We start from the raw sequence: 27,747 nt of genomic DNA, 5'->3' as shown, positions 1-27,747 counted from the left end.
TAACTGGAATACAACATGCTAGCAACAAGAGTTCTGTCCCCTATTGCAAAGAGACATTATGCAGATGAGTAGTTAGAATAGTGGCAAAGATTTGCCAATTTATCACATTTAATCGTCGTATCGTAAACGGATTCCATGCCAAGATTACTTCTGTAATTAGACTGACTCCATTTCATCACTGACTTGATGCCTTTGAAGATGGCAACTGACTCTGAAGCAGCGATGACACTTCAAAATCACTTCACAGTCCCAGTAAATTCGATCGTGCCATCATCTCCATCCCACTGTTTTGCCTGGTGTGACTGTAGCATTACCCCTCTCATCCATTAATGTTATACTAAGATGGCCAATTTTCTTCTGATTGGTGATGTTTGTTTTCAGGTGTCTCAGTTATCGTGGATTGAGAGGAAAGTTGCTTCAACTCTGTTTGGAGAACCGCCAAGCGCGACAGTTGAAGACGCACTGAAGAATTTCCTTAAGGTACTGGCGTTTTGTTTCTTAAGCTATTCTGCGATGTAATGCTTTATTTACATATATATCTTATTTTTAACCAATGGATTATACTTGAAGCAATGTGCTGTCCACATCTGAATAAAGTGTTTGAGGCAAAGTCAGAGAGTGGGGTGAAACACGATGAGCTGTACAAATAAGAGCAATCATTTCTGAGCACAAATGATGGGCGTAGCCATCTGAGGTTTAAAGTTTAACAGGAAAGTTAAGCACATTGGACTAAAGTGCATAAAGTAGGCATGATTTGATTATATGTAATATTCAGTCTATTTCCTCAAACCAAGAAGTGAGACTCATTTCTTATTCAGTGGTTTATGTTTTTGTACTTTTTAACTGAATGCTTGTTCTGACCTCAGTTATGAAACACGTAAATCACACCCCTGTTTATCTTGTGCTACATTGCAATTTGCCTGCAGGTTGCATCTGTTCCCTGTTTTTAAAGCCCAAACCCTCTGTATTTAGAAAGGCTTAATCTCTGTTCCTACATTGGAAATGTTTATGTAGTGGGAGAAATTACTTTTGCTTTTGGCCAATATTCCTATGCATGCCTCATCTTCATGTCTTCGAGACCATAAGCTTGATTCAGGTGGTCACTGTTACAACATGTCACCAGTGACCTGGAGAAGCTTTAACTAAGACATTATACACCTCCCCAGTCTTGCTAGAGCTTAGTCTAGAGATGCGGCTCCATTCTTGACATATTTAATGCTGCAGACAAAACTTGTTACTCCTTCTGTGTGAAGATCAGATTCTCAGAATGAAAGCAAGCTCTGTGAAATCGAAATATTCATGTGTAGTCCAAAAGCACACGCTTCAGTTAGTAACAGCAACTGTTATTACAGACGTGAATGCCAGTCGTGACAGCATGGCTTTTATCGTTTTTAGACAGTGATTCTGTCTGTGTGAATAGCTTCACACTCAGTTCAGAGGAATTTGTTGATATGTCTGCTTTTGTCTAAGTATTGAGTTGGAGCGCCTCAACTCAACTGAACAAACTTGCATTGTGTTGCATTGCATACATTTTAATGCAATGCAACATATTTTGAAGTAGCTTAACAGTATATCACTATATCTGTATCAGTGTCTGTATGTAGTCAACAGCTGGCTGTCTTGTGGGATTTTCTGTTTTTATATGCTGAATAAAGGATTTGATTGGCTGGATATCACACGTGTACATACGTTAGCTACCATAAGAAACAAAAAAAAGAAAAGGCTGCACAGATTAAAGTAGAAGGTTAAATCTGGTCTGTCAAAATCTAGTAATAGTTCTGGTGTAGTTCCAGACTGTGATCTGAATGTTTTTGACCTAGTCTATAAACTGTATATAAAAGATGGACATTTATTTTGTGGACTCTTATTGTGGTGCCTCATTTATGACTCCAGCATGTGTTTATTTGTTGTTTGTTTCTTTCAAAGTAGACATGATGGTTTTCTGAGCCATCGTTTGTTCTTGGGACTTCTCATCAATTACTAGCTCTGGTTAGCTAACGGGGAAAAGACTGAAGAGGTCAAAACTGTTGTAACAGGTTTTAAAAGTATTTTATTTCTTCTCTGAAATTGGACATGGGCTCATGTGGTGTCTTTGGGGATTGAATTCCTTTTGGTGCTGCCTCTAACCTCTTTTTTATTTTTTATTTATTTGTTGGGGGGTTTTTTGCACCTGCACCTTAGCTTTTAGCCTTTAGCCTTAGCTACAAATGTTAGCGTCTTTTGCAGTTGTTGGAAAACTATGTCTAACTAAGTCTTGTGAAACTTTTCTTGTCTGTGTTTTTAACCAGGTTGAGGAGCTCCATCCAGCTTATTCTAAACTCAACTATGTGTTTCTGGCTAAGGTTAGTACTGGACATATAAGTTTGTGATTGGATTGTGAAATATAAACCATTTTACAGGACGCTAATAGGACAAAACAGTCGTTTCACAGTTCTGGGTCTTTTCTTTGGTAGTGCTACAAAGACTTGGGCCAGTGCGAAAAGGCTAAGAAGATGTGTCAAGCTGCTTGTTCAATGAGTGCTGAATCCAAAGAGGTACGCTTCAGGACCGTCTGTATTCAGATCTGTTCGTTTTTGCCTCATCTAATCCAGCTAGCAAAAACGCATCATAGCCTGCTGTAATATGCAAATTAAAATGTTACTTATTTGGTATCATGTGTTTTTCCTTCAGAATGAAGAGGCACAAAAGGAGCTGAGTTTACTGTGCCCAGCACTTGGAGTGTGACAGCAGAGGAAAGGTTTTTGGGAATCAGTTTGCGAGTACTGCAGCTGCATGTGATAGACCATCGTGTTTTTTCACTCTGTGAGTGTAGATAGCGCCCGTGGGTGCAAAAGGCTACCGCATCCAGATCATCTGTTGTACCTTTCCAGTCATATTTGTATTATGATATTTTTAAAAGTAGAAACCAATCATCATAAAGGATTCCAGCTAAATGAGTGAGCTAAACTAGTTTTCTTCAGTTTATAGCAGTGCGTAGCAGACATTCTCTGAGGTCTGATTGCTCTGATAGGAAACTTAATTCCAGTGTGTCTCAGGTTGATAACACAGACCTGTAGCCTTTTGGGAAAGTGACAAACAGGATTTGTTGTTCCGTCCTATCAGATCAGACAATGACGCACGCAAACATTTTGCATTGCCGTGACCACTGAACGGCCACCACCACCCTCCCGATACAAACCAGCAATAATAGTCTCTTTTAACATTCACATGCAGACTTTACGAGATGATTTTCTCACAGATATATTCTCTGATCATGACTCGAACTCGTTTACCTCCTGCTCCTCAGTTTCTGTGACAGCAGAACCACCAAATGAAGTGTAGTATTGGACAGTAGTACGTTCTGTGTGTACACTACACACCTGAAGTCCTATATTTAATGTGCCCTTTTGCATGTTTGCCAGATCATGGAAAAAATGACACCATAAATGATGTCAGTGACTTCCTCTTAATAGATTCAAAGAGCACCTGTACAGGAACACAACAGGTTCTTTTTGAACAGAAGCGCCTTTTACTCCAGAGTTCCTATTCCTGGAAGGTTTCCTCCTCTTATAGGTCACCAAGAACATTTGATTTTCCACGCTTTCATTTTTTTAACCTTTGAAATTGAGCTCTGATGCACTCACACGTGATTGGTTTGAAACATATTAGGAATTTTTCTGAGACAGAATTTTTTTTGGGGGGGGAGAGCTATGTAACATGTACCACATGAATCAGGAAACCGAGGTAAAAAGGTGTTTGATGTATATAGAGAGATGTCATTATACTGCATATATAGTAAAAAACAAATGAATCTGGTGTTCATGTAAAAAGAGTCACTGACAGGAAATCTGAGGGCATGTTTTGTGTTTTGTGTTTTTTTTTGGTTTTTTTGCCATCAAAAACACAAAATCAACAACAACAAAAACAACAGGACTGTCTGTTAAAACCGATCAATAACGCCGGGTTGCAGACTCGTTGCTTTATCGTGACACAGCGGTGAATTCCTGGTTGCGTAATGCCACTAAAATGTGACCCAATCAGATTGAAACGAAGTTTGAATGTTTTCTTTTATTACTCTTTTACATATTCTCAGCTGTTTTTTTTTCATTATTATCTCCGCTCAGTGAAGAAAAACATGCATATTGATTGAAAACGTCGGTGCTGTTGATACTGGAAATTAGTTTAGGGCTTTTATTTTTTATTTCATTGTATTTTTTAAGTCTACGTTCAAAATGAATTATTTTGATTTGTTGCTTTATGGATTTTTCTACCAACACTACGAATGTTTTTCTTTTTTTTCTAATGCCATAATGAGTTCCTCAAGGTTGTATCGCATCGGATGGAGATTATGCATTATACTTGTGCTGTATTTTAGACAGTGTGTGTTTAATGATTGATGGTACTGGAATCTACAATTAAATCTGTGCAATCCTGATCAAATTTGCCAGCTTGTCTGTCTTGTTTATGTTTTTTGAGGTTTTATTGCTGAGGAGTAAAGTTATGTAAGCTGTAACTTATAATTAAGTTATACAGTGATTTATTTGTTTTGTTTTTTTCTTTTTTCTTATACTCTAAATTGATCTTAATCCAGAATCAACAGAGTGTAACAAGCTCCTGCTGGAGCCTACATGATTGCCGAGCGTTCTCCCAGACTGTACATTTTGTGCCAGGGCAATTCGGAGTTTGTTACTGGATCACATTCAGGCTAACTTCCCACCCGCCTAGTCATGTTTCAACTTTTCTCTTTTTTTTTATCCGCAGTAGAGCCATTTTAAAAGGGTGCCTCCCAAGTGAGTACAGGTGTTTGTTTATACAGGAATGAAAACTTCACCTTTCCTGGCTGATTTTATGAGCCTCCTGTGCTCTTTAATCAAAAGTCTGAGTTGAGACAGCTGCAGAAATCACTTACACGTTGGTCTGGGTGTGTGCGCACACACTAGCTGTCCATTGTTGCATAACAGATTTATCACCTGTTTGTTATCCAGGAAACTGACGGGCTGTCATTTATGTTTTTGATCGTAAAACCGACGTGCAGTTTAACAAACTAGTTAAATATTTTTTTTAAATCGTTTTGCAGACAGGGTGTTGCATTTAGAAGGTTTGAGGAGTCAGAGAGTCAAATAGGATAAAGTTTTCTTCAGAGTTTATTGCTGGTTTATTTTCCTTTAGAGAAACTGATGTTTTTTTCTATGACTGAAATGTAAATAAGTGCAAAAGAGGCACAAGCCACAGCTAATTCTAGACTTTTACAGGGTACATGCTTTTTTGGAGGGGGTTAAAACGGTCTTTTTTTTCTTCTTCTTTTTTTTTTACAGAACAAAAGTTGTACAAGTGAGTTTGAACACGTGACCAAGCTTAGCTAGGCTAGCTGTTTTCTGCTGATCCTCTGTCGTCCCACAAGATTCAAGTTTGTCCAAGCAAGTTTTTATGGACAGAAATTATTTATCTGGTGCTCAACTTATTTACATGTTGTTCAAAGGATAATTTACTATCTATTTGTTCAGTCATGAAAAATAAAACCTTGACAGAACTGTTTGCAGTCCTACGGCAAAACAAGGTACATCCTGTTGTTGCTTCCATGGGAATTAAAAGGGAAATTGGCAGCCAGTCGCTGATAATCCAGTGCACTTAAATAACTGATCATCATCAAGAGAGAGCACCTCTATAAAAACAACAGTTGTATTAATATTTTTGCTGATCTGGGACGTTTGGTGTGTTAACACAATTTCACAATCTTTCCAGGAGTGCACGTCTCAGCAAACTCACTGCAGGTTCAAACCTTAGATGTGCATCTCAGAGTCTACAGCAGGGGTGTCGAACTCCAGGCCTCGAGGGCCGGTGTCCTGCAGGTTTTAGATATCACCCTGGGCCAACACACCTGAATCAAATAATTAGTTCATTACCAGGCTTATGCAGAACTTCAAGACATGTTGAGGAGGTCATTTAGCCATTTAAATCAGCTGTGTTGGATCAAGGACACATCTAAAACCTGCAGGACACCGGCCCTCGAGGCCTGGAGTTCGACACCTGTGGTCTACAGACTTGTTTGGGAAGCCTGCCAGAAGCAGCATGGTTTAGGTTTAAAAATTGTATCCTAACAAACTACCAGATTTCTGGAGCAATGCCCTTTGGGCAGATGAAAACAAAGTGGAGATATTTGGCCATAATGCACAGCACCACATTTGGCAAAAACTAAACACAGCAGATTCAGACAAACACCTCATACCAACTGTCAAGCACGGTGGTGGTTGGGTGGAAATTCAGGCTTGTTTTGCAGCCACAGGAGTCAATCATGAACTCCTGTGTATACCAACGTATGCTAGAATGAAATGTGAGGCCATCTGTTGACAACTGAAGCTTGGACGAAAGAGTTTACGAGAGCTGCGTATAAACGAATATGCCCGCGAGCCTCGATGAACTGAAACAACACTGTGAAGAAGAGTGGGCCAAAATTCCACCTCAACTATGTGAGAAACTGATAGAGAGGGACTGAAAACAATTAGTTAAGTCTTTGCTGCTAAAGGTGGTTCTGCAAGTTATTGAATCCTGGATGTATTTATAAAGAGCTAAAAAGATTTTAGCTACAAATGTCATACAGTTCATGTGGTGCTTTCATGTTTCCTCTGTCGGTTATGAGCTACATGGTCCATTTAATCATTCAGTCCCAGAGTGATTGTATGACATTCCCAACTCTTCATTATCTTCATTAAATGGTACCTATGCCATTTTGAAGTTGATTAGAGAGTCAAACTAACTTAGAGTAAGTTAGATAATCCCACTGTTTGCAGAAGGCAAGACTCAGGTCTGTTGCTGGCAACCTTATATTTCATGGACAGATTTAAGAGCAAATAAAGCTATTCTTTTAACCCTGTTATAGGCCCAGGTACTTTAGAGCTCATTTATGTAACACTGCAGGTATCACCTTCTTCAAAATTGTCAAAATTGTTTTCATACGTCCTATTGATCTCTGTTCGTGTCTTTCTATCTTGACCAATCTGATCTTGTCTTGATCTCAACTTAACCCTTTTATGAAGGTTTTGACCCCTGCTGCTCACAGCCTGGTGATAACTTGCTCGGTTAAGATCATTTTCACTTAACCATGCAGTGTCATTACAGTTATATCACACCATTCCTAGCAGCAGGCTTGAACAGTTTGGCTGCCTTCTGTCTGAATACCACATCTGTTTTAATCTCACTCACATTCATTCAGATCTCCGTATATCCCTCCATTCACAATCTAAGCTCAGCTATGTCTAAGTTACACAACTTGCAGTCAACAGCAGATGGATCTTCTGTGAATGGGCCGCATGTGTACGTGCTTTATCTTCAGCCAATGAAGGATACAAGCTTTCATGCTAATCTTGTTAATGCAGCCTTGACAGGTCTAAGCTGTAATGACATAGGATGCGTCTTAGCGCCACTTCTTGCAATATTTTGAATTTCTTAGCAGGATAAAACCACCACAGCCCTTCTTATTATGGTTTGTGCACACCAAGCTTGTATAGAGCACGTGCCCATCTGTGCAAGGCATGACATTTCTCGTCACCTTCATTCAGTCAGCATGCACTTTGTCTGTATGTTTCACTCTCTGTTACTGTACAGAAGAATATTTGCTTCCTTCTGCAGCTTCCTGAAATGCAAGGCGACAGACGATATCAGCCTTCAGGGGGTTACTGCTTTTGTCCCGTCCCTGCAGTTATACCTGAAGTTTCTGTGCAGCTGCACTTGGTGCATTAACCACAATATTGTCAGCTTCTTTGCTCTTTTTTAACTCATTTATGTTTGATCATCTGTCTTCTTATTTCAGCTAAAGAAAGCCCAATGTTTTCCTTCCCATTCATAAAGATTATGCTTGGAGCATTGCCACACATGACTTCACTGGCACTATTTAGTCTTCAGATTTCACTTTGTATTATTAGGAATGGACAAAGGGTTGCGTGGAGAACGCCATATCAGTAATCAACTACTGTCTGAACTGACCATGCACTGGCTAGCTTTCTATAATCATCCAGCTGATCAAGAACAGGATGTTCTGACAGAGTGAGATAAAATGCTGAGAAGGGAAAGGCACCTCGCCAACACTTCTCCTTTGTTCCCACCTGACATGATACCCGGCGAAGGGTCCTTCACATTCAGAGTGATTTATTAATCAGATCGGATTTATGAGCTTTAAATACAGATTTTTAAATGTAACCATTTCTCCCTTTAAGCTGATTACAACAGAGCCAACTACAAATGTGAAAAACAAAAAGAAATCTTTTTATTATACTACTGTACAATCTCATTACAGGCTAAAGAAACACTCAAGATAACATCACAGCTGCAGCATTGTGTACTCAGAAGCATAAAGCACTGTACTGTTACATTAAGCAGAGTTGATGTCTTGTTTGTGTCAAAAATGTACACAAATGTATATATTTCTATAAAAGACGCATTTGAGGTAAAGGTAATGTGAATTGTTGGATTTGAGGTATTTCTTGACTTTCGTCATGCTTTCGGCTTTAATCTTCAAAACCACTTTTGAAACCTACTTTTCTAAACTCATCAAGTGAATTACAGCATCAGTGGAACAAGTCCACAGACATCGTGCTTTTCCGCCTGCTGTAAATGTGTTAACACCTAAAATCGGTTGGTTTTTTAGCCAGAATTTCATTCAAATGTATCAGCAGCAAGCCAACAAATGCTCAAATCCAAGATTTTACAGTCAGTCTATTAGTCTCCAATGCTCACACAGCAATTAGATGAGTCTATAAACAAAATTAACAAAGTGTTTTTATTGTTTCAAAGCCAATTTCAACAGCATTTCTGTAACAGAAAATAGGATTTTTAAAAAAAAGTAAAAGGTAAAAGAAATTTGGTTACTGGCAACATGAGTGTGGAAATCAAAAGAGGACATAACTGGTTCGGCATTACTGAAATTTAAACAAAAGGAGAAGTAAATCCCTAATTCAACACTGATCTAATATTAGCTTTATCAACTTTCTCATACATGAGCTGGACAGCAAGAGGAGACAAGTGTTCCCTTCAGCATGTCTGCTCGGGGTACTCCTTGTTGCCTCGTCCTTTAAAACAGCATCTACAACAGGTTTCAGAATATAGATGTATCAGATTAGCATTTAAAAGCATTACTATTTGGCTTTTATCAGCCTTATTCCTGAGTATCTACACATATATACCTTATATTAAAAAAACAACAACTATGTGTTAGTCAAATATTTATTATTAGCAGATATGAAGCTTTAGGGTCCGCTATTAGCTTATTTATTGGCAAGATGTCTGACCTTGGCACTTTCTGTTTCATCACACAAAAACGGATTAGCTCCACTCTTTAGTGCTTACCTTCAAATGTCACATATTTTTGCTTTTACAAGTTCGATATTGCACTGGAAAGGGTTTGGGGCCCTAATTAGGAAAATAAACACAAACACAAAGAATACACAGAGAAAGGGAATTTAAGAGCTTCCTGAAAATCTGATTTTGTTTTTTGTTGTTTTTTGGGGGGGGGGTTTGGTTTTCTTTTAACTGACAGCGAAAAAGAACAGCAAAAAAAACAATTAAAAAAATAACCGACAGCTTTAACTTTCTGCTTTTCAGTAAATTGGAACTCAGGTAATCGCAGTGTGGCTTGCTTAGAAAGTCCCGTTCACAGCTGGCGATGTGCTGCAGTCCTCTAATCTGATGAATCAAAGGAGCGTGCCTAATTGCTGGCTGGCATGTGAGACTGTTTTTGAAGTTAGATGTGAGATTGATCCAGGTGAGATGGCGTCTACAAGATGTACGTCTTCTTTGATTTGGATACCAAGGCTGTTTCTTTCTGGCCCTGATTAGAATAAGTCGGTAATCAAAGGCTGTTAAATCAGCCTCGACTCTGGAACATGAAATATTTTAAATGGTGTATATGGGATCAAAAAGCAAAAGCAGTGGCCTGAGATTTCCAGATATTAAATATGGTGCTCAGCCTCAAACAAAAGCTAAAGTTTCTACGTTTTCCTCTGCCTTCATGTCTTTTAGTGCCATATAGTTTGAATCTAATTTATTCTTTTGTTTGTGAGTCTGATGAGGGCTGACTGGTATCTGCTTCCAGCAACTTCATATCATCGCGCACAGACACGGCTACAGAGAAAGCGTGAGGCTTCAGAGTCAGGCCATAGTTGTAGCCCAGTTTCACCGGCACTGCGGGGTCGGCTGTGATGTTGCACTGGTGCGCTATGAGAGCTGTAAGCAGGAACAGCTCCATCTTGGACAGCTCCTCGCCGATGCACCGCCGCTTGCCCAGGGAGAAGAGGAGCACGTTGCCGGTCAAGTCTTTATTCAGCATTCCGCTCTGGTCCAGGAAGCGCTCCGGGTCAAAGATATCTGGTTGGGACCAATTGCTTGGGTCATGGTTGACAGACCACTGGTTGATGAAGATGACTGTGTTCTTTGGTACGGTGTAGCCCATGATGGATGTGTCTGTGGTGGTGGAGTGGGGGATGGTGAGAGGGACGAAACTTGTGAAGCGCATCACCTCGTAGATGAAGGCCATGACGTAAGGCAGCTGCTGCTGGTCCTCGATAGCAGGGACACGGCTCCGGTCCACCACTTTGTCCACCTCCTGCTGGAGACGCACCTGTATCTCTGGATACCTGCAATCACAGGTGAACACACATTTAAGGTGACTACTGCCAGGATAGAAGTTAAACACTCTTGCTGGTGAAAAAATTGGAATGAAGAATCTTTTTCGTTAGAAAATGGTTTCTGCCGTTAAGAAACCCCCCCCCCACCTCCAACTAAAATGAGGTTTCATTTAACTGCCTACACCTAGATGCATGACTGGTGACCTAGAGGATGTTAACAGCTTAAATGGATCATGTTAGATAGTCCATAGACACAAGTAGTCCTTGCCACAACTCAAGCAGAAAAAAAATAGTGGCTCTGTAATCCAGGCATCCACTGATAAAGGTATCAGGCACAGGACGGATTAAATGGCACTAAAGATTTTAAGACGCTGACTGGACATTTTGTTCTCTTTCATTCACTGGTGTGAAGTTTCAGCTTATTACTGCCAGTACACGTACACACACACACACACACACACACACACACACACACACACACACACACACACACACACACCTCCAGTGGGCTTTTACATAACTCAAATGCAGCTAAACTTCCTCAATTCTGCACAACCTTAGCAACAAGTTAGGGATAAACTGTCATTCATCATGCAGTTATTTATCCATATAAATAACTCCTTCTATGAAATCCTTCTTTAAAATGATAAAAAATGTTTCTTACTTGACGAGAATGAGGATGATCCACTGCAGGGCAGTCGACAGTGTGTCTTGACTTGCTCCAAATACATCCCCGACTGTGGAGGACACATAGTCTTTCTCAGGAAGTCCCATCTTATCTCGTATTTGGTCCAGCGCCACTATAAAGGCATCAGTCATATCTCTGATGGTGCTTGAATCGATTGTTTTTCTGTGCGCCACAACTTTATCTCGAACGAATTCACTAAACTCCAGGTTGAGCTTCTTAAAGTTTTCAAAGATGGTTTTGATGGGGTTGGGGAAGTACTGCAGCCAGGGCATAACGTCCACTATGCTCCCTGCCCCTACAGTCTTGGTAAACTGGTCGTTCCTGCCCACCACCTGCTGAAACTCCTCATCTTCATAGGAGTACCTCTTCCCAAAGCAAACCGCGCTCATTATATTGGCAGTGGACACCACGAGGTAGGTCAGGGGCTGAAAGTATTTGTCTTCCTTCGTTTTCCTCAGAAACAGCCGCAGCAGCTCTTTGCCCTCACTGAGCACGTGATTTTCAAACGTCTTCTTAGTTTGGGGGTTCCCTGTGGAAAACATCCGGACTGTGGACTGGGCCACTTTGCGGTGCACCTTCCACCAGTCCGTGGAGTTGCCAAACGCCATGCTCTCCCCATTGGAGATGTACTGGAAGGAGGTGAAGTCCGGTCTGCCGGAGAAGTCGGAGCCCTGCTTGACCAGCGCCTGTTTGATTGACCCCCCGTTCAGCACCACCACCGTCCGACTGCCGAGCTTGATCTGGAAGACGTTGCCGTATTTTTTCACCATGCGCGTAAAATACAAGTGCGGTGCGTTACCAAGCTGCGGTGCGTTCCCGATGACCGGCCAGGCGAGAGGGCCGGGCGGGCAGGAATGGGACCGCTGCCGACACAGCCACCGAAACAGGTGCAGGGACACCAGCAGAGTCATGCATGTCACTAACAGAGCCCTCGGAGTCGCTGGGCTCATTCCCTCCACTGTCACATCCATGATAGACATGCTGCCGGCAAGAAATAAAATCACTGTTAAATGCATATGTTTGCAGATTAAAGGCTTGAAATATGATACCGTGCGTGAGGTGCAGGGTAATTAAATTAAATGGGTTAGAAAAAAGGCATAATTAAATACCTAGTATTTTCCCTCATGGCAAAATATTAAACTTTATAATTTTTCAAAAATATTGAATGCGCCTGATCCAAAAAATAAAAATTATATTTTTTTAAATTAAAAAAAAAATTAATCAAACACGTTTCTCTGTGAGCCGAAGGACCACACTAGAACCTCGACAAATAAAATAATCATTCAAAAAAAAAAAGAGAGAGAGAGTCCGGTTAGCGCATATCTCTCACACACAGCCTGATTTAAAGTAACAGAGTGTGAGCAGCCTGCTGTGCATCCACAGACAGTGCAGCAGCTTGTGAGGGAGCTCCGTCCTCTCTGTCAGCAGCCTGCTCAAGCTTTGAAGCCCCACAACACCAGGCGAAGTCATTTATCCGCACACAGCGCAACATCACGGCTTTGTTACAGTGGGCAGGTTTGTTGCAAAAGAGTGTCACCCCCACCACCAACACCTCTCTCTCTCTCTCTCTCTCACTGACTCTTTCTCTTTTGCTCTCTTTCTTATGATAACTCACGCCCAGGCAGCGGGACCTAAACACTACGTTAATTATATGACTGGATATTCTTCTAAGAATAAAAGCAGGACTGCCAGTTACAAGTCCTAAATACAGTTTGCCATCTTAATAATAATAATAATAATAATAATACGAGGAATAAGTAGAATAAGTAGTCTTTGTATGCGGTATTAAAGAATATGGCTTCAAGTCAAAGTGCTTGTAACGACGTGCGAGTCTGCCTGAGGGAATTATGTAACACCCGACACAGTCTCAGTCTCTTCAAATAATTTATATAGTCCGGACCCGTTAACTGTTAACTGCTACTTTACTTTTTTATGAAAACATAGTTTTTAAAAAATATATATATATTGTATTTAAAATATATATATATATTGTATTTAAAATATATATATATATATATATATATATATATATATATATATATATATATATTAAATATATTATATAAATATATTGATATTTAAATGTATAAAGACATATATATATATATATATATGTCTTTATACATTTAAACGTGTGTATATATATATATATATATATATATGTCTTTATACATTTAAACGTGTGTATATATATATATATATATATATATATATATATATATGTCTTTATACATTTAAACGTGTATATATATATATATATATATATATATATATATACACGCACGTTAAAGTAAAATCAAATAATATAATATATTTAGTTTTGCAAACTGGTCGCGTGTGAACAAACAGCCTGTATATTACAAATGTAGGAACGCAGTCGGGGTGATGGGGACGCTTTAAAATGCCAAGGGAATCTAGAATCCAGGATTGCTGCTCCTTTACTCGTTTGGTCCTGAATTCTTGTTTCTACAAACTCCCAGCTCACATGTCCGTGGCGCACGGCTCGGTGTGTTGGCGGAGTATTTCTCTTGATGCTTGAGGGTGACGGTGTGAGGGTGCGCTTTTCGCTCGAGCCACCAGGAGGAGGCGAACCCCGTGTTGTGACTCATTAATTCCCCCCAATTAACAGCCATGCTGGGCATCAGAGCTGCTCCAGCAGCAGGTTATACACCTTCGCTTCTCTCTCAGATCTTCAAATGACAAACATGTGTGGAAGAAGGGGAACTTTAGATCTACTGTCCAGATATTTAGCTGGTTCTGGTCAAGTCTTAAATGACAGAAATATTCGTTCCCCTCTCAGATTTATTCTAAAAACTAGAATCCGGAGTTCGGGTCGATTTTATAGCTCTTCTATTAAATTCTGTGTAGTTTTAGTTTCAAGCTTTTTCAGTTTTCTTGAATCTGCAAGTATTGTTCAACTCTCAGAGCCCCGCTCGAGCCTTCCTGCTAAGATCTGGTCTGATTTTGAAATGATGTGATTCGGGAAACCCGCTTCAGCACCGCGGACAGCGGCTCAGACGAACGCTCGTGTCCCGTGACCCAAAACTTTCACAGAGAACCTGCAGGCGCAAATTTGAACTGTTTGTTATCTTTAAATTAAATTCAGAAATATCCAACTACATCAAATACGGCCAGTTTAACTCCATCTCTTTCCCCCTTTTTTCCTTTGACGAAATGTAATCCAAATTATTAAGGACTCTCCGAGTACCAGAAAAAACTGTAGGATTTTACAATATTGGTCGTATACACTTAGTATAGACATGCAAATATCTTATTACAGTATGTTATAGAAGTACACGCAAAAACACATTTAAACAAATTTCATTAGGATGGAAAATTACGGGTCAATAACATTTCAAATTTCCTTGAAAATTCTGCGTTAATTAAGCGTATACTTTGTCAGAGCCTGTGGCCTAACGTGACATCTAGAAAAGGGTCTGACGGCCTTTTAAAAAAAACTATTCCTCGCATCACTTTAGTCCATATGGTGTGTTTTAATTAGAACACACAAATTTTCTCATTATCAAGTTGTTAAGCTGCAGCGTTATAAATAAAGTGTATAAAAGCAGGTTGTTAATGTAATGTTAATGTCTTGATGCATTTTCAGTCATTATGCAAATGTACTGTTTATAAGGTTTGGGGAAACCTGCAGTCAGCTGAGACTGAAGAAGTCATTTGGATGCGTGACGAAACGTTTCTCCCACAAAACGCTACGTCCAGATGAACAGATTCAACTTTTGGAGAGGTAATGTTAATGTATTCAGATGAAATGAATGTAAAGGACGTAGACACTTACTGAGACGAGACCCTCCACTGCTGCTGTTGCTGCTGCTTGAAAAACTTCTCATAAGGTGACAGTGTGTGATCTTCTTTTATTCCAATAGTGAACCGATACACGAGGGTGGGGACAAGTCAGTGAAGTGCCTGGCCCCCTCCTTGGCTGGCAGGACCCGGCTATTAGACCAAGCACGTCCATCCGCCTTTTATTCCAGAGTGTAAATAATCCTAAACGTGATCTCATCATAATCATTCTACACACAATGTATCCTTTAAAACACACAGTTAACACAAAAAAAACTGGAACTGCTGACTTTTCTTACTCAGCAGGTTATAGGTTTAACTCTGTACCACTGAATGGTGAGAGGTAGTGTGGACTCATTTATCTGCTCTTGCATATGCTTATTTCCTGTTACTGTTAAAATACAAAATGATAAAAATGTTACCGCTTCTTTCTGCCACGAAAAATTGAGGCAAACGGGATTAAATGCGGTATCATAGTTACGACTTCCTTCTTCTGAAGCCTATATTAGAGTCGAATCCCTTTTTGAAGAGGTTTCAGCTTCAAGTGAAGGGAATTTACCAACATTACTAAATCAAAGCCTATAGGAGGACCTATTACAGAGAGAGTAGGAACTTTAGGAGGCCAAATCAACAGCTTAAGCGTAAAGTTGCCGTCATGAATCTAAATACAGACAGTTTACTTGTTTACTTTGAGATTCAAACCAAACTAAAAAGCCAGGCTAAACATCTAAAAAAAAAAAAAAAAAAAAAGCCCAGCTACTGAACAGGAAGTGTTTATTGGCAATGTGAAAATGTCCAGAATAATTCTGCAGTGTTTAGCGCTACATTTTTAGTCAAATGCTAAAAACTCTCGAGACTGCTTCACAATGCAACGACAATGAGTTCAAACATATTGAAAAACAAGTCGAGTTCTTCTTAAGGAAAAGAAATCAAATATTCTTAAGTGTCCAAGTCAGTCACTCAACTCGAGTGAACATGCCTTTCAATTACAGTATATATCAAGAAACATCCTTTATAATCTTTATTTGTCTAAAACAAGTTATTCATCAATGATCTATCTCATTAACATATCATGTTGCCAGTATTTGAAGTCTATGTTTTCAGTAAGCAACCTTTAATCGTTATTAGTATCACTACATTTTCAAATATATTGTATAAACTCTGGGTTACAAAGTCCTTAAACCTGAAATTTACTAGTGCATGGCATTTAAGGTAATCCTTTCAAAGCTGCAAAAGGAAATATAGGCCTACACAACTCTGCAAGGGTTTCCTTGAAGCTTCTCCTTGCTAGCAGCTCTGATACCAGTTTCCCTTCCTGTTTGACTGACAGCTCAATTGCTCATCGCGTGTGAGTGAGCATGGAGCTCGGGGAGGAGCTCACGAAGGTGTGTGCAGGTGATGATTTGCTTAGACTGTAAAGGTACAGTTGCACTGTAAAGTTCCAGCCTAGCACAGCATAGAGCTGTTCTACTTCCAGCAACATTTTTCACATTCAGAGCATAGTTTCGTGCAAGGAAAATCAAGGTAAGACATACCAGGAAATTGCATAACCTGCAAACACAAATAATTAATAAACCAGGCCATTACACTGATTTATGTCTGTTATTAGTGGAGCAATGCACGACCTTGGAAGAAAAGAATGCCTTTTAGAGCTCTTGTGGGCCTTATCGTGTTCTGTGAATCAGTGCTGTGAATAGAGGGGACTGCCCAAGGCTATTCTAAAGGTGCCGTGCAGTCACGCACATGTGCTTCATCACAGGGGTGACAAGTGAAGGGAAAGCTGCTGACAGCTTCACTAAACAGAGGTCTCCCTCCATCTGCCTGTCATGGATAGGCACAGAAAAGAGCTGCTAAGCTGGTAAATATATAACTGAGGCTTGGTAAATATGTAAAGATATTTTATTCCAATCTTGGCATGCCCATGAGAGTTTATAAGTCATGCTTGAATTAAAACATAATCAGATTTATGGTCTAAAGATAAAAGTTATCTTTGAGATATTCTCATAAAAATGAACAGAGGGATTAGTTATGCTGATTATTAAACCCTGAAAGTAATTCAAAAGGCAGTAACTCATTATGTCAGTGGCCAGTTTTCTGTGATTTGTAACACAATAGGGGCTTTGGCATCTACAAGGACTAGAACACAATGCAGTTCTTGGAAGTGGACTTGAAAATAACCCCGCAGAAACTCTACCTGAGTCAGCACTTTGTTCTGAGTTTTCAGAGCAGCAAGAAAGCAGCTTCAAAAGAACAAAACTGTTTGCTCAGAGCTGTATGCAAACTTATTTAAAAGCTGCACAAGTCAATATTTTTATGTAGACAGTGGATCAAATGAATACTTTGTAAAGTCTTCATGTAAAGTGACGTACCTGCAGAGCTCAACTTAAGCTGCATAAAGCATTTTAGCATCATTGTTCTTGCAGTATAACTTCCTGTTACCATTTTGATTCAGTCTTAGCACTTTCAAACCTTTGAATAGCAAGCCGCTAATATAAGTGAAAAAGCTCTTAGAAACTGTATATATGCTAAGGCAAAGTAAGCAGCTATCTCATGAACATAATGAAACATTTTACTGCCAAAAAGCTAGCTGGTAAAGACCAGCCCAGAGGAAAAAGAAAAAGGAAAATGAATATATGTAAGAGATTGAAAAGATGTTCAAAATTAAAGGCACAATCACTTTATTTTAATTCTTCCAAATAGCCAAAAGTAAATATAAAGATTTTGATTTAAGTTATTACCAGGTTAATATGTCTAACAACAGTAACAATAAATTCCTAAAATAGTTATAATCTTCTTTTATGCTAAGCATTTAGCATTTAGCTGACATTAGCCTCCATAGGACAAAACTGTGAACACTCCATTTCCACAAGTGAATTTCCACATTTATTTTCATATTTATTATTTACTTTTTATATTTTAGAAATCCTTACATAAAGAGCCAACCAGCTACAAGTTGCTATGACACAACAGGATTAGACTTACATAAATAAAATAAAGGAAAATAAAGAAGAGTGTGTATTGTAACTAATAGCAGTACAGTCCAGTTAGCAATATAGTATGCTTTGTTTTTTCCTGAAGTTTCACACACTTTACAGCAGCCTCTGCAAATCAACGACATCATTGTTTCAAATCAGGATGGATAGGATTTTTTCCACGACTTCGCAAATACAATGCACTTTTTTTTTTTAAAGTCTGATGTCATAAAGACTTGTGGTTTCTAATGGAGTACGAAACTCACAGTGTCGCACATAGTAAATATACTTTAGATTTATACTCGCAATTTCTATGGAGAAAATGAATGGCATTTTTCAACATCACTGTTGAGCTCTATTGAGCTCTATTCTTTACTCTCTCTCTTTCGCTTTGTAGGTGCAAGACTTTAGTAGAGAAAATAAAAGTAAGTTCAAGAAGTGCAGATACACACACTAACAGAAACAAAAGAAAAACACACATTAGGATTGTCTGTATGGCCCTGTCTTGTTAATTACTTTCCATTAGAGATGAATCGGCCCGCCGCCGTGTGATTGGTCTAACTACTCCTACACCAAACGAAACTGTCATCTGGCTTGGCGATGAGACAGGGAGAGTTGAGCGCCGGGGCAAACCCTTTACTTTGGTCCGCCCGCGAGCGCCTCATTACGACAGAGCGACCTCAGTGACTCCAAATGTCAAACTGTCCCACAACAACCTTCCCCCCCGACTCTCACCCCAATATTTCCCAGAAGTCCACAAATCCCATGTTTTTCTTCTCTTAACTGACGGTGAAAAAAAAGCACCAGCTTTCCATGTAAGAGCATGAGAATGATGCTAATGAGTGCTTCAAGTATCCTAATGACCTTGCGGATTAACTGAGCGCTCATTGAGGTACTTCTATCTGTACGGTCTTTTCTTGTCCGGCCAAGTTCTAAGGAGGCCCTTGCCAAAGTGTAATCAGCAGCCCGTGAAGGCGTCTCTTCTCCATTCTCACACTGAAAGGGCATTTTCCCCCTGAATTCTGAATCGGCGTCCATGTCGGATTTTTTGTGTTACTGGTGGTGGAAACCTTTTCAAGGGTTTGCGGAGTCCGACTGAACTGTTGGTGTTTCTTTGGAAAGAATGGGAAGCTTATTACATGTTCAGCCGCATGACTGCGCTTTTCAAATCCACGCCAACTAAAAACAGCCTTGCCTGCCTCCATCCTCGCAACTGTTGTCAGTCGTTGTTTTTATTGGCTTAATTGAAGAGACTGACAAGAAGCCCATGGAAAATAACCAGTGAATAGAACGTGAATAGTTTTTAATGAATGTGGAGGTGTTTTGTTTTTGCAGATTACTGTGTGAATGGAATGGGGTGAGGATTATGTGAAAATTCATTTTGACGACAAGTTTGATCAAGACCTCAGATATGAAAATTGGTGAAGACATGCTTTCGCTCTTTGTGGGTTTTGTCCCAAAGCGCATTTACCGAGTGCTGCTCCAAGTAGAGCTGTTGTTACAAGCGACTGCATCCTTCAGGAAGTGATGAACCACATGACCTCTGATGTTCGTGCACAGTGTGTATATCTAAATCCACCTCGTGCACAAAACACAAATCTGTGCAAATACATACAGACAAATGCAGAGGAAAACAGAGCATGAGAGGCTCCCATTTCTTCCTACTTGCTTGATGAGGCCTAATCTTATCTAGTCTCTGCAGGATTACAGAGTTGCTATTCTAACCCAAACCGGCTCTGTCATTAAAAGTCACTGAAGCTTACTTGTCTCCCCCCTTGTGTTTATCTTTTCCTCCCTGTGCAAGGTGAAAGGTGAAGCAGCACTCAAAGGGAAGCTAACCCGCTTCTCTACGACCCCCTCCCGGGCCCTGTCTTTGGTGTTTTTACAAGAAATTAATGATGACGGACAGTCACGCACGATAGGCTGTTGCCTGCAGAGGAGGAAGTCACGCGAAGTGTGGCCTCTTGTCCCACACAGAGCTCCTATATACCGTAAGAACCAGAGCAGGGATATTTGAAGGTGGAGAAAATAGGCAGCTGTGGTTGGCTGTAAGTAGCCAAGCAGAAAGCTCCCTGAGGAAAAACAATCACAGGACAAGATGGCCACACACATATATATGGCTCCAAAACCAAAAATTGACCCTACATTTCCAAAACATAAATCATCTGTTCATTTTAGCTTCCCTTCTCACTAATACCAGTTTCTTTCAAACCCAATCTCCCAGTAAAATGTATTTTAAGCGTAGCTTTGAGATCATAATAATGTCATCATGAGGGTTACTTTCAGAAATACAAAGAAAGTAATTATATAAAGTTTTGTCCTTGTGTTACTGTATGTAATAACTGATGCATGTCTGTAAAGTTAGCATTGAAGTTCAAATATAAGTAACACAAAAACTGGAGTTACATTTAGAATAGTGTTAGTTTATGAAAGTAGCAGGCACTTTGTAATTATAGACGGTATCTAAAAGTTTGATGTAGCTACCATGACGTCACTTATTGTTGTGTGAAGTCAGTCACTTACCGCTCACATGGTAGAAATTATTATTATGTCATAAATAAAGTGAGAAGAAGGGAAATTTTCTAGACTTCTGTAAAAGTCATGCTTTTTTAGCCTGTGCTGCACTGGCTACACTTTTTAGACCCCAAAGCTTTGCCCATCTTTCATTCACAGTCTGTGTATAATAGCTGAAAAGGGAAAGCAAATTGATTTCCAGATCATTTAAAAGCCCATATTTATGTGGATAACATAAGGTGAACGTGTAAAATGTATTTCTTAATTTACCTATCTGAAAAAATAATTTCATGCCATGATTTTAGAAATGTTGGGACAGGGAATGCATTAAAAAAAAAAAGCTTCTTAAATTAAAAATCATTATATACAGAACATAATGTGATTAAAAGATTCAGGTAATCTCTGCAGAGAAGGGACAAGCTGAAAACTAACAGTGAATAGCCTTGATCAGCAAACTAAGCAATAATGAAAATAGATCTTCAAAGGTTGATTCTGCTCATCTGGATGTAGCGTTTTCAGTGGGAGAAACATTTCATCAATCATCCAAGTGACTTAGATGAAAATGGAAATAGATATGATTCTGTCATGGAAATGAAGGATGTGCCAGTCTAATATTTGGATTGTTTACTGTGACAATAATGAGCTGATTCATATCGTCATTTCATCTGTTCCTCTGCATTTACTTTATCACATCCAGCAGCCAGAGAGCTTCTGCAAACAAGCTGAAATCATCTATGAAGCAACAATGGCTGTTCAAAATTACTGAATTTGCCCTCTTCGTCTCTAATGCCTGCAGCGATGAAGAAGTTGTGTAACACAGTATGAACTTGTCCCTATCCCAACATTTTTCAAAAGTGTTGCTGACATCAAATTCAAGCTTTTTTAAAAAAAAAATAAAATGCCATGCTTTCTGGTTTTTATTTCCATCCTATCAATTTAACAACATGGTTTTTGAAAGGACAAATACAGAATACTGAAGCCATGCAAACGCTCTCTTTCTTTGTCTCACATTACATTGTTGTCTTATGTTTGTGTCTTCATGGCTGGTAAACCCCAAACAAATCCAGCATCAGTCCTCTGAAGCATTAAACTGTGACATATTTTGCCAGTCATGTGAGAACAAAGGGTGTATAAAATGCCCAGCCACAACACTGAAATGATCTGGTGCCCAAGAATGTGGATGGTGCGGACAGAACATTGGTTTCCATGGAAATGATCGTCTTTTTCTTCCTTCTTTTACACTTTTTGGTGTTTGAAGCTACTTTTAAGTTTCACAGAAACGGGGATTCTGTGCTTTTAGATGAACATCCTAGGTTCATTTTGAGAAGTGTAATCAGGAGGTCGTCTCACAGGTCGCCTGCTCGGCTGTATTACGACATCCATGGACGCCCTTCTGCTACTTTTATCTGGGATTCTCGATGTCTTTCTAATGGCTGGGTACCAACAGCTGTAAAATAGTGACTCTACCCTTCTGTAGTTTGGTTCTACACAATCATGGCGAAGATGCTGGAAATCATTACACCCCGGAACAAGTATTAGCTCGTAATTGCTGGCCACGATGACGCTTGGAACGAATAAAGCACTGATTGTACTGGAACAATACTTACGGAAGTAGGGCTGGATTTTTGTTTGGGGGCATTAGCATCATCATGACATCACTTGTATTAATCACACAACGGTTACAGCAGGAACATGTATGATTACATCATGTAAAGTTGACCTGAAACTTACTTGGGCTGTTTGGCAGAATGGAACCAGTGAATGGATGAAATATGGCTTGAAATGCTGCAAGCCAGTAAGTATATGAATTCATTTGTAGTGAGTAGCATGTTGAATATTTGGTATAATCATCATAATTTTGGTTATTTACACATCATGTTGCATTTTCAGCAAATCAGCTGATGCGAAATACAGTTGTGTGCAGTTCATCAAGGGCATTGCGGGGCCATGAGGCTAGCAGGAGGAAGCCACATGAGATCCTCTATTATACTGAACTCAAGCTCTGAACTGTATATTCTTAGCTTATTGTTTCATTGGGGGATTGGTATTTCCTTTGGGCCTACAGTTGCTGCTGATGCAGCATCCACAGTCTATCAGATAGTGTGGAAGTAGTTCAGGTTTTTTTTGCTGGCATCAGGTAGTTGAGAAAAACAAAGAATATCATCACTTGCAAACTGTACTTCAGCACAGGCATAATGAAGTGAATACAAATTTTAGAGGTCAGAAAGGATTTGTTTTTTGCATGATCAAAGAAAATTAAGTAACAGCCATTCTGTCCCTGAATTTTGTTTCATGAGTTAATAATTATGGACTGCTTCTTTGTTTTCTGTAAAGGTGCCTGTTCTCTGTCCACGCAGTGCAGCAAGTTTTTGCAGATTTAGAAGAACAACCGAGCAAACAGAAAAGAAAGAAAAGAAATCAGGGCAAAGTAAAACGGGGATCATGCACAGACTCCTCCCTCATCAGCTTGTGCAGTGTGAGAACTGTCTATAACTGCTTTCCTCATCAGATTCTTTGTGTCTGAAACTTCACTTTATTCACTTCATTTAAAATGTGTGAGCTTTTCATCCAGCCGTCATGATAACACAGGAGATGCTGTCAACCTAGAAACGTTCAGCACGGTAAATAAAAAAGGCAACACAGCTCTTTTATGTATATTTTTTAATATCAGAGAATAGTGTCCAAGTAATTATTGACATCTGGCATATATGTGAAGTTGTGCAGTTACAAATGTTTCACTGAGCATCAACGTATAACCCTGTGTACTGTATATGGAAACATGTATGTACATTCATTGCCCTTTGTTCTGTTAAATGGTTTTCGTTTTTGTTTCACTGTCAGCTTTTGTCTACTATATTTATTTATAATTATTTTACTTTATTTTACTTTTGTTTGATGTTTTTTATTGCTGGGAAATATATCCAATATCCTATATATATCCTCTTACTGAAATTAACTGTTTACACTTTCATTCAATAGATCGCAACGTTTTTATATTCTTCCCTATGAAATGTCATGAATTATTGATGTATCACAAATAAATAAAGAATCAAGACAAACATTTATAGATGAGGGTGGTACATCAAGTTAAAAAAAGTCCTACAAAGAGCAATAAATACCACCGTGCAATAAGTAGGTTGTTTCCTAAGCTGGAAACTACTTCCTCTCCACCCACACCCTACCCCTTAGACTGAAAAAACCCCCTGACAGAAATATAATAGAGTCCCAGTGGATCTGATTCTATTGAGAGAAGGAAGGGTGGAGGAATACAGAAAGAGCAACACAGCAAAACACATCATCTGAGTTCACGTATGCACATTCTCTGGTAAATTTAACAAAAGGAGCTCTTAATCAAGCCATCATTATTTAATTATTTTAATACATGTACATTTACTGTTTGGATAACTTCAATTCATCCTTCAAAAGCCTCACAGCTACCGTGCTTAACAGATTTATTTGCCCACCACTCAATGTATTGTGTTATATACAAAGTGTGCAACCCATCTGTCCTAATTTAACAGTATTGTTAATTTACCAAATTCATTTTTAATGTTTTTAAAATGGTTAATCTACCAATATTTTTTCTTTAATTAACATGCAAAATTACATTTAATTACTTGCATTCTTCACCAGAAAAATTAGGTTTAGTGGTTGAAAGCTGTTTGTGTGTCGGCTCAACTTTGAGTATAAAAACGGGAAATCAGTTCAGTGAATTTAGTAATTTTTTTTTGAAGAAAGAAGTTTTGACAGATTTCTCAAATATTTGTATTTTCTTGTTTTTATTACAGGTGGTCTAATAAATTTGTATATAACATAAAACTCCTTAAACAAGTCATTTTCTCAACTTAAGTGGCAGGGAGTGTAAGAGTCTCTAAGGAAGTTAATTGGCTAGAGAAGTTAAGCCCAGATGACATCTTTTTTTAGTTATCCAAAAAGGTCTGTGTTCATTTTAGCTGTTGTGTATTTTCACCAATGGCAGGTGAGGTAAATGGAGTTAAATAAAAGGAAAGCAAAGCTGTAGAAATAAAGCAAAGTTGAAACTAAGAGTCACGACCCTGGATCTTTGGGAGTCAAAGCAATAAGAGAATAGTGGGGATTTGGCCCCTTTGCCACAAAGGAACCCTGTTGTGTTAGGAGGAAACGTTTTTACACGTACACACACACACACACACACGGAGAAAAGATCCAGACTGACTATGAGACAGCGGTGACAGAGCTCTCAAGCATAATGTCCTCATCGTGTTGTCACAACATTGTCAAAACTACCAGAGCTCTTCAACATGTGGAGGGTGGAGGCGGCCAGAGTTGAACGGTCAGTCTGTGAAGTAGCAAAGGAATTTAGGAGTATCTTTGTTTGTGTGTGTGTGTGTGTGTGTGTGTGTGTGTGTGTGTGTGTGTGTGTGCTTTAATTTATTTGAGTTAAAATCAATTTTGTTTGATAAATTGATTCTGCAGTAATACATTATTGTCTGTTAACAAATAATCAGATGACTATGTGTAACAATTATGAAATGCCTCTGCAGCTGTCCCTTTAGCTCTACAAAACATTTTGGCGTCTTTCAGCGTGTTGTTTTGGTTCTATGACCCACATGCTTTGTGCTTCATAGAGTTTGGTTCAGTCTCACAGTGCTCATCAGTGTTATCTTCAAAAACATGCTGGTTTTTGAGGGAAATCCCAAATAAACTGCTGCATTCTGTTGGCTTAACAGCAGTTAGCCAGGATACAGGATGTTCCTCAGAGGTGGAGGAGGCCAGATTATGGCTCGAGTGAGAGTCTGTAGCACATTTGTCAGGTGTATAGGTTACTACACATCTTCTGGATGTGCCAACAGACAAGAGTTTGTGAACAAAAACAACCTTATCATCGCAAGATGACTATCAGTGTTTGCTTTGTTGCCCCCAGTGTTGCTTTTTTTACCTAAAAGTTAAATTCACTGTAACACAGTCTTATGGTTTTAATATCCTTTGATGTTTAGTTCCTGTCTGAGAGCAGGCTGGAGTAAAACCACAAGCTTAGGTTTGTTTTTCTAAGACACCACTTCTCAACATTTAACATCCTATATTCTCAAAAAAACAAGTTTACACGTTCACGTAATTTTGTGTAAAACGTTCGTGACGGCGGGGATGAACTTACAATACTGCTGTTGATTGATTGGTCTAATTGATGTATATATATGTCAAACATTGTTTGAGTGTTTCTCGACATGCTCTACTAATTCAGACTGAACTCTAATTAGTGGCGTTGTCGGGTTCTCATTTAGTTGAACTGATTCTTCCCCTCTTGTCTGGATTGACAGAAGGACCTCTAACTGTCATTTTATTCAATACGTGCCTGGTCCTAGTGCGCTGTAGCACATCCACTGAGAACACTGAGAATTTCTTTCTGTTGTGTTCCCACTGAGACCTTAAAGCAGGTCTGGCAATCCTCCATTTACAAAATCATGTGAATTGTAATCAGTTGAGCAGAAGCATCTTTTCAGAGCCTTTGCGACATAACTTCCTGTGCTGCTGCATCAACTCCCGTCGAAACCTCTGCCGGTTGGTTGCCAAGGAGCATAAAGCACCACTAGGATTGTATGGGACTGTTTGTTTGTTTGACTTTTGTCTCGGTGGAACAAAAAAAAAAGAGAAAATGTTGTCATGGCTTTGGTACTCTGGCAGAGAGGTGAAAATCTGGCCTGTCACTCTGGATTAACTCCGTCTCAGTGAGACTTTGATGTGCTGTGACAGCCTCAGATAACTTTTACAAGCAGGAAGAACATTCAAATGTATTTACAGCACACAAGCAATTTGTTCAGCCGATGAAAAATATCTGTCGCAACATCGGGTTATTTTTACTTGTTTTAGATTGCAAGATGTAATTTCCCCAAAAACCAACATTGAGTAATTTTAATATCACAACAATACAGCTTATTGTATTAGCCTCTTTCTGCAGGCTTGGATTGTCTTGCGAGTGCATTGAAGCAAATTTATGAATGGTATGTGAGAACAGCTTTTTTTCCATTCATAAAAGTCCCTGTGTTCTGTCCTGTAGGGTTTTTTTTCGTCGACATTCCTTGTAGTTTACATTCCTGTTTATAACCAGGTAATTGAGTGTGTGTGTGTCAGGCTGAATGAAACATACCAAACTGGATGGACAAGGTTGCAGCAGCACGCAATGCTCTGTAATCTTCTGACTCCTGCTTTTATGTATGCACGCAAACATGCCCGCTGAGACATTTGCTCTGCAGCCACAAATACTTTCAAAGGGCTTTTGAAATTAGCATCAGGATTTTTTAAAATATATTTAAATGCATTCATTCCCTTTTAGCAGCACAAACTCCCTGTTTTGCAAATGCTTGTAACCTGTGTCTGATTTATGCTCACTAGACAGGAGCAGGTAAGATGGTAAGATGAGCTGTCGGAGAGTTATTGTTACACTGCAACCATCACGTGTGGAGCTCTGCCCTGACAGCTCTCTGTTGCACCTTCTTCTCACGAAAAGATCAAGCGAGGGAGGGGAGGATTTGCAGGGCGGTGCGATATCTAATGAGGAATCTTTCAGAAGCAGCTATTAAGACTCCACGACATCAGATGAATGCTGCTTGCATGCATATCAAGATTTTAGTTAAAAGCCTTAGAAGAGCTTACCTCATTGGGACAGAGTCAGAGGGATGTCTGTGTGAGCCTCAGGAGGGTAACAGGGCAACAGGCGGCTGAGATCAGCATAATCAATGAGTGGCCAAGTAATATTTCCTTAGTTGGCCTACATATGAACTTATCGAGGTTTTGTGTGATCCCCAAAGGTATGCAAACACCGAGTTTCATGGGTGTAGGCTTGGTCCGAATATTTGTTATCTGTTATCTTAAGGCAACAACACAAAGCAGATTCAGCAGTCTTTTGTTCTTGTACTCAGGTGGTTGCTATGTTTTAAAATGACATGCGATACTGAGTTTATAATGAGTTATACAAAGTTTAGAATAAAAACCGAGCAAAAAAAACATTATTAAGGAGACTCACAGATGACAAACGATTATATGTGTGTTTCTGCAGAATGGTGAAGCATAGTATGAACTTATTACTGCTCTAATTTTCTGCTTAACCAAAAGAGATTACCTCCCTGCATGGTAGCTTGCGAATCTATGAAAAAAGAAGCATTAAGAAGCATTATACAGGGAGTGCAGAATTATTAGGCAA

General features: G+C 39.3%; 2 protein-coding genes across 6 annotated transcripts in view; one reads left to right on the top strand and one right to left on the bottom strand.

Annotated features, from left to right (window-relative positions):
- rmdn2 (regulator of microtubule dynamics 2) overlaps positions 1–4,414 on the top strand; it is a 36,174-nt gene extending 31,760 nt beyond the window's left edge. For all 4 annotated transcript variants that reach the window (XM_003441237.4, XM_005473799.3, XM_005473798.4 and 1 more), the window contains exons 8-11: positions 382–480; positions 2,289–2,342; positions 2,454–2,534; positions 2,671–4,414. In XM_003441237.4, coding sequence (XP_003441285.1) covers positions 382–480; positions 2,289–2,342; positions 2,454–2,534; positions 2,671–2,724 — 288 coding nt within the window. In that variant the 3' untranslated portion in view covers positions 2,725–4,414. The remainder of the gene's footprint in view (positions 1–381; positions 481–2,288; positions 2,343–2,453; positions 2,535–2,670) is intronic.
- Positions 4,415–8,217: 3,803 nt separating this feature from the next.
- On the bottom strand, positions 8,218–12,843 carry cyp1b1 (cytochrome P450, family 1, subfamily B, polypeptide 1). Of its 2 annotated transcripts, XM_005473791.4 has the most exons (3): positions 12,393–12,843; positions 11,260–12,264; positions 8,218–10,604 (listed from the first exon to the last, which is right to left on the bottom strand). In XM_005473791.4, the coding sequence occupies exons 1-3, from the start codon at positions 12,407–12,409 to the stop codon at positions 10,013–10,015; spliced, it is 1,614 nt and encodes a 537-aa protein (XP_005473848.1). In that variant the 5' UTR covers positions 12,410–12,843; the 3' UTR covers positions 8,218–10,012.
- Positions 12,844–27,747: the final 14,904 nt, after the last annotated feature.

The sequence above is a fragment of the Oreochromis niloticus genome, linkage group LG13, assembly GCF_001858045.2.
Source record: "Oreochromis niloticus isolate F11D_XX linkage group LG13, O_niloticus_UMD_NMBU, whole genome shotgun sequence".
Taxonomy (NCBI): Eukaryota; Metazoa; Chordata; class Actinopteri; order Cichliformes; family Cichlidae; genus Oreochromis; species Oreochromis niloticus.
The sequence above is the reverse complement of the archived record's forward strand: the minus strand, read 5'-3'. Positions and strand labels throughout refer to the sequence as shown.

Bases quoted from the DNA above. Each gene is read 5' to 3' on its own strand.
- cyp1b1 (XM_005473791.4), bottom strand. The intron at 10,605-11,259 runs GTAAGAAACATT...CTGTGATTGCAG, and splicing joins ATCATCCTCATTCTCGTCAA to GTATCCAGAGATACAGGTGC.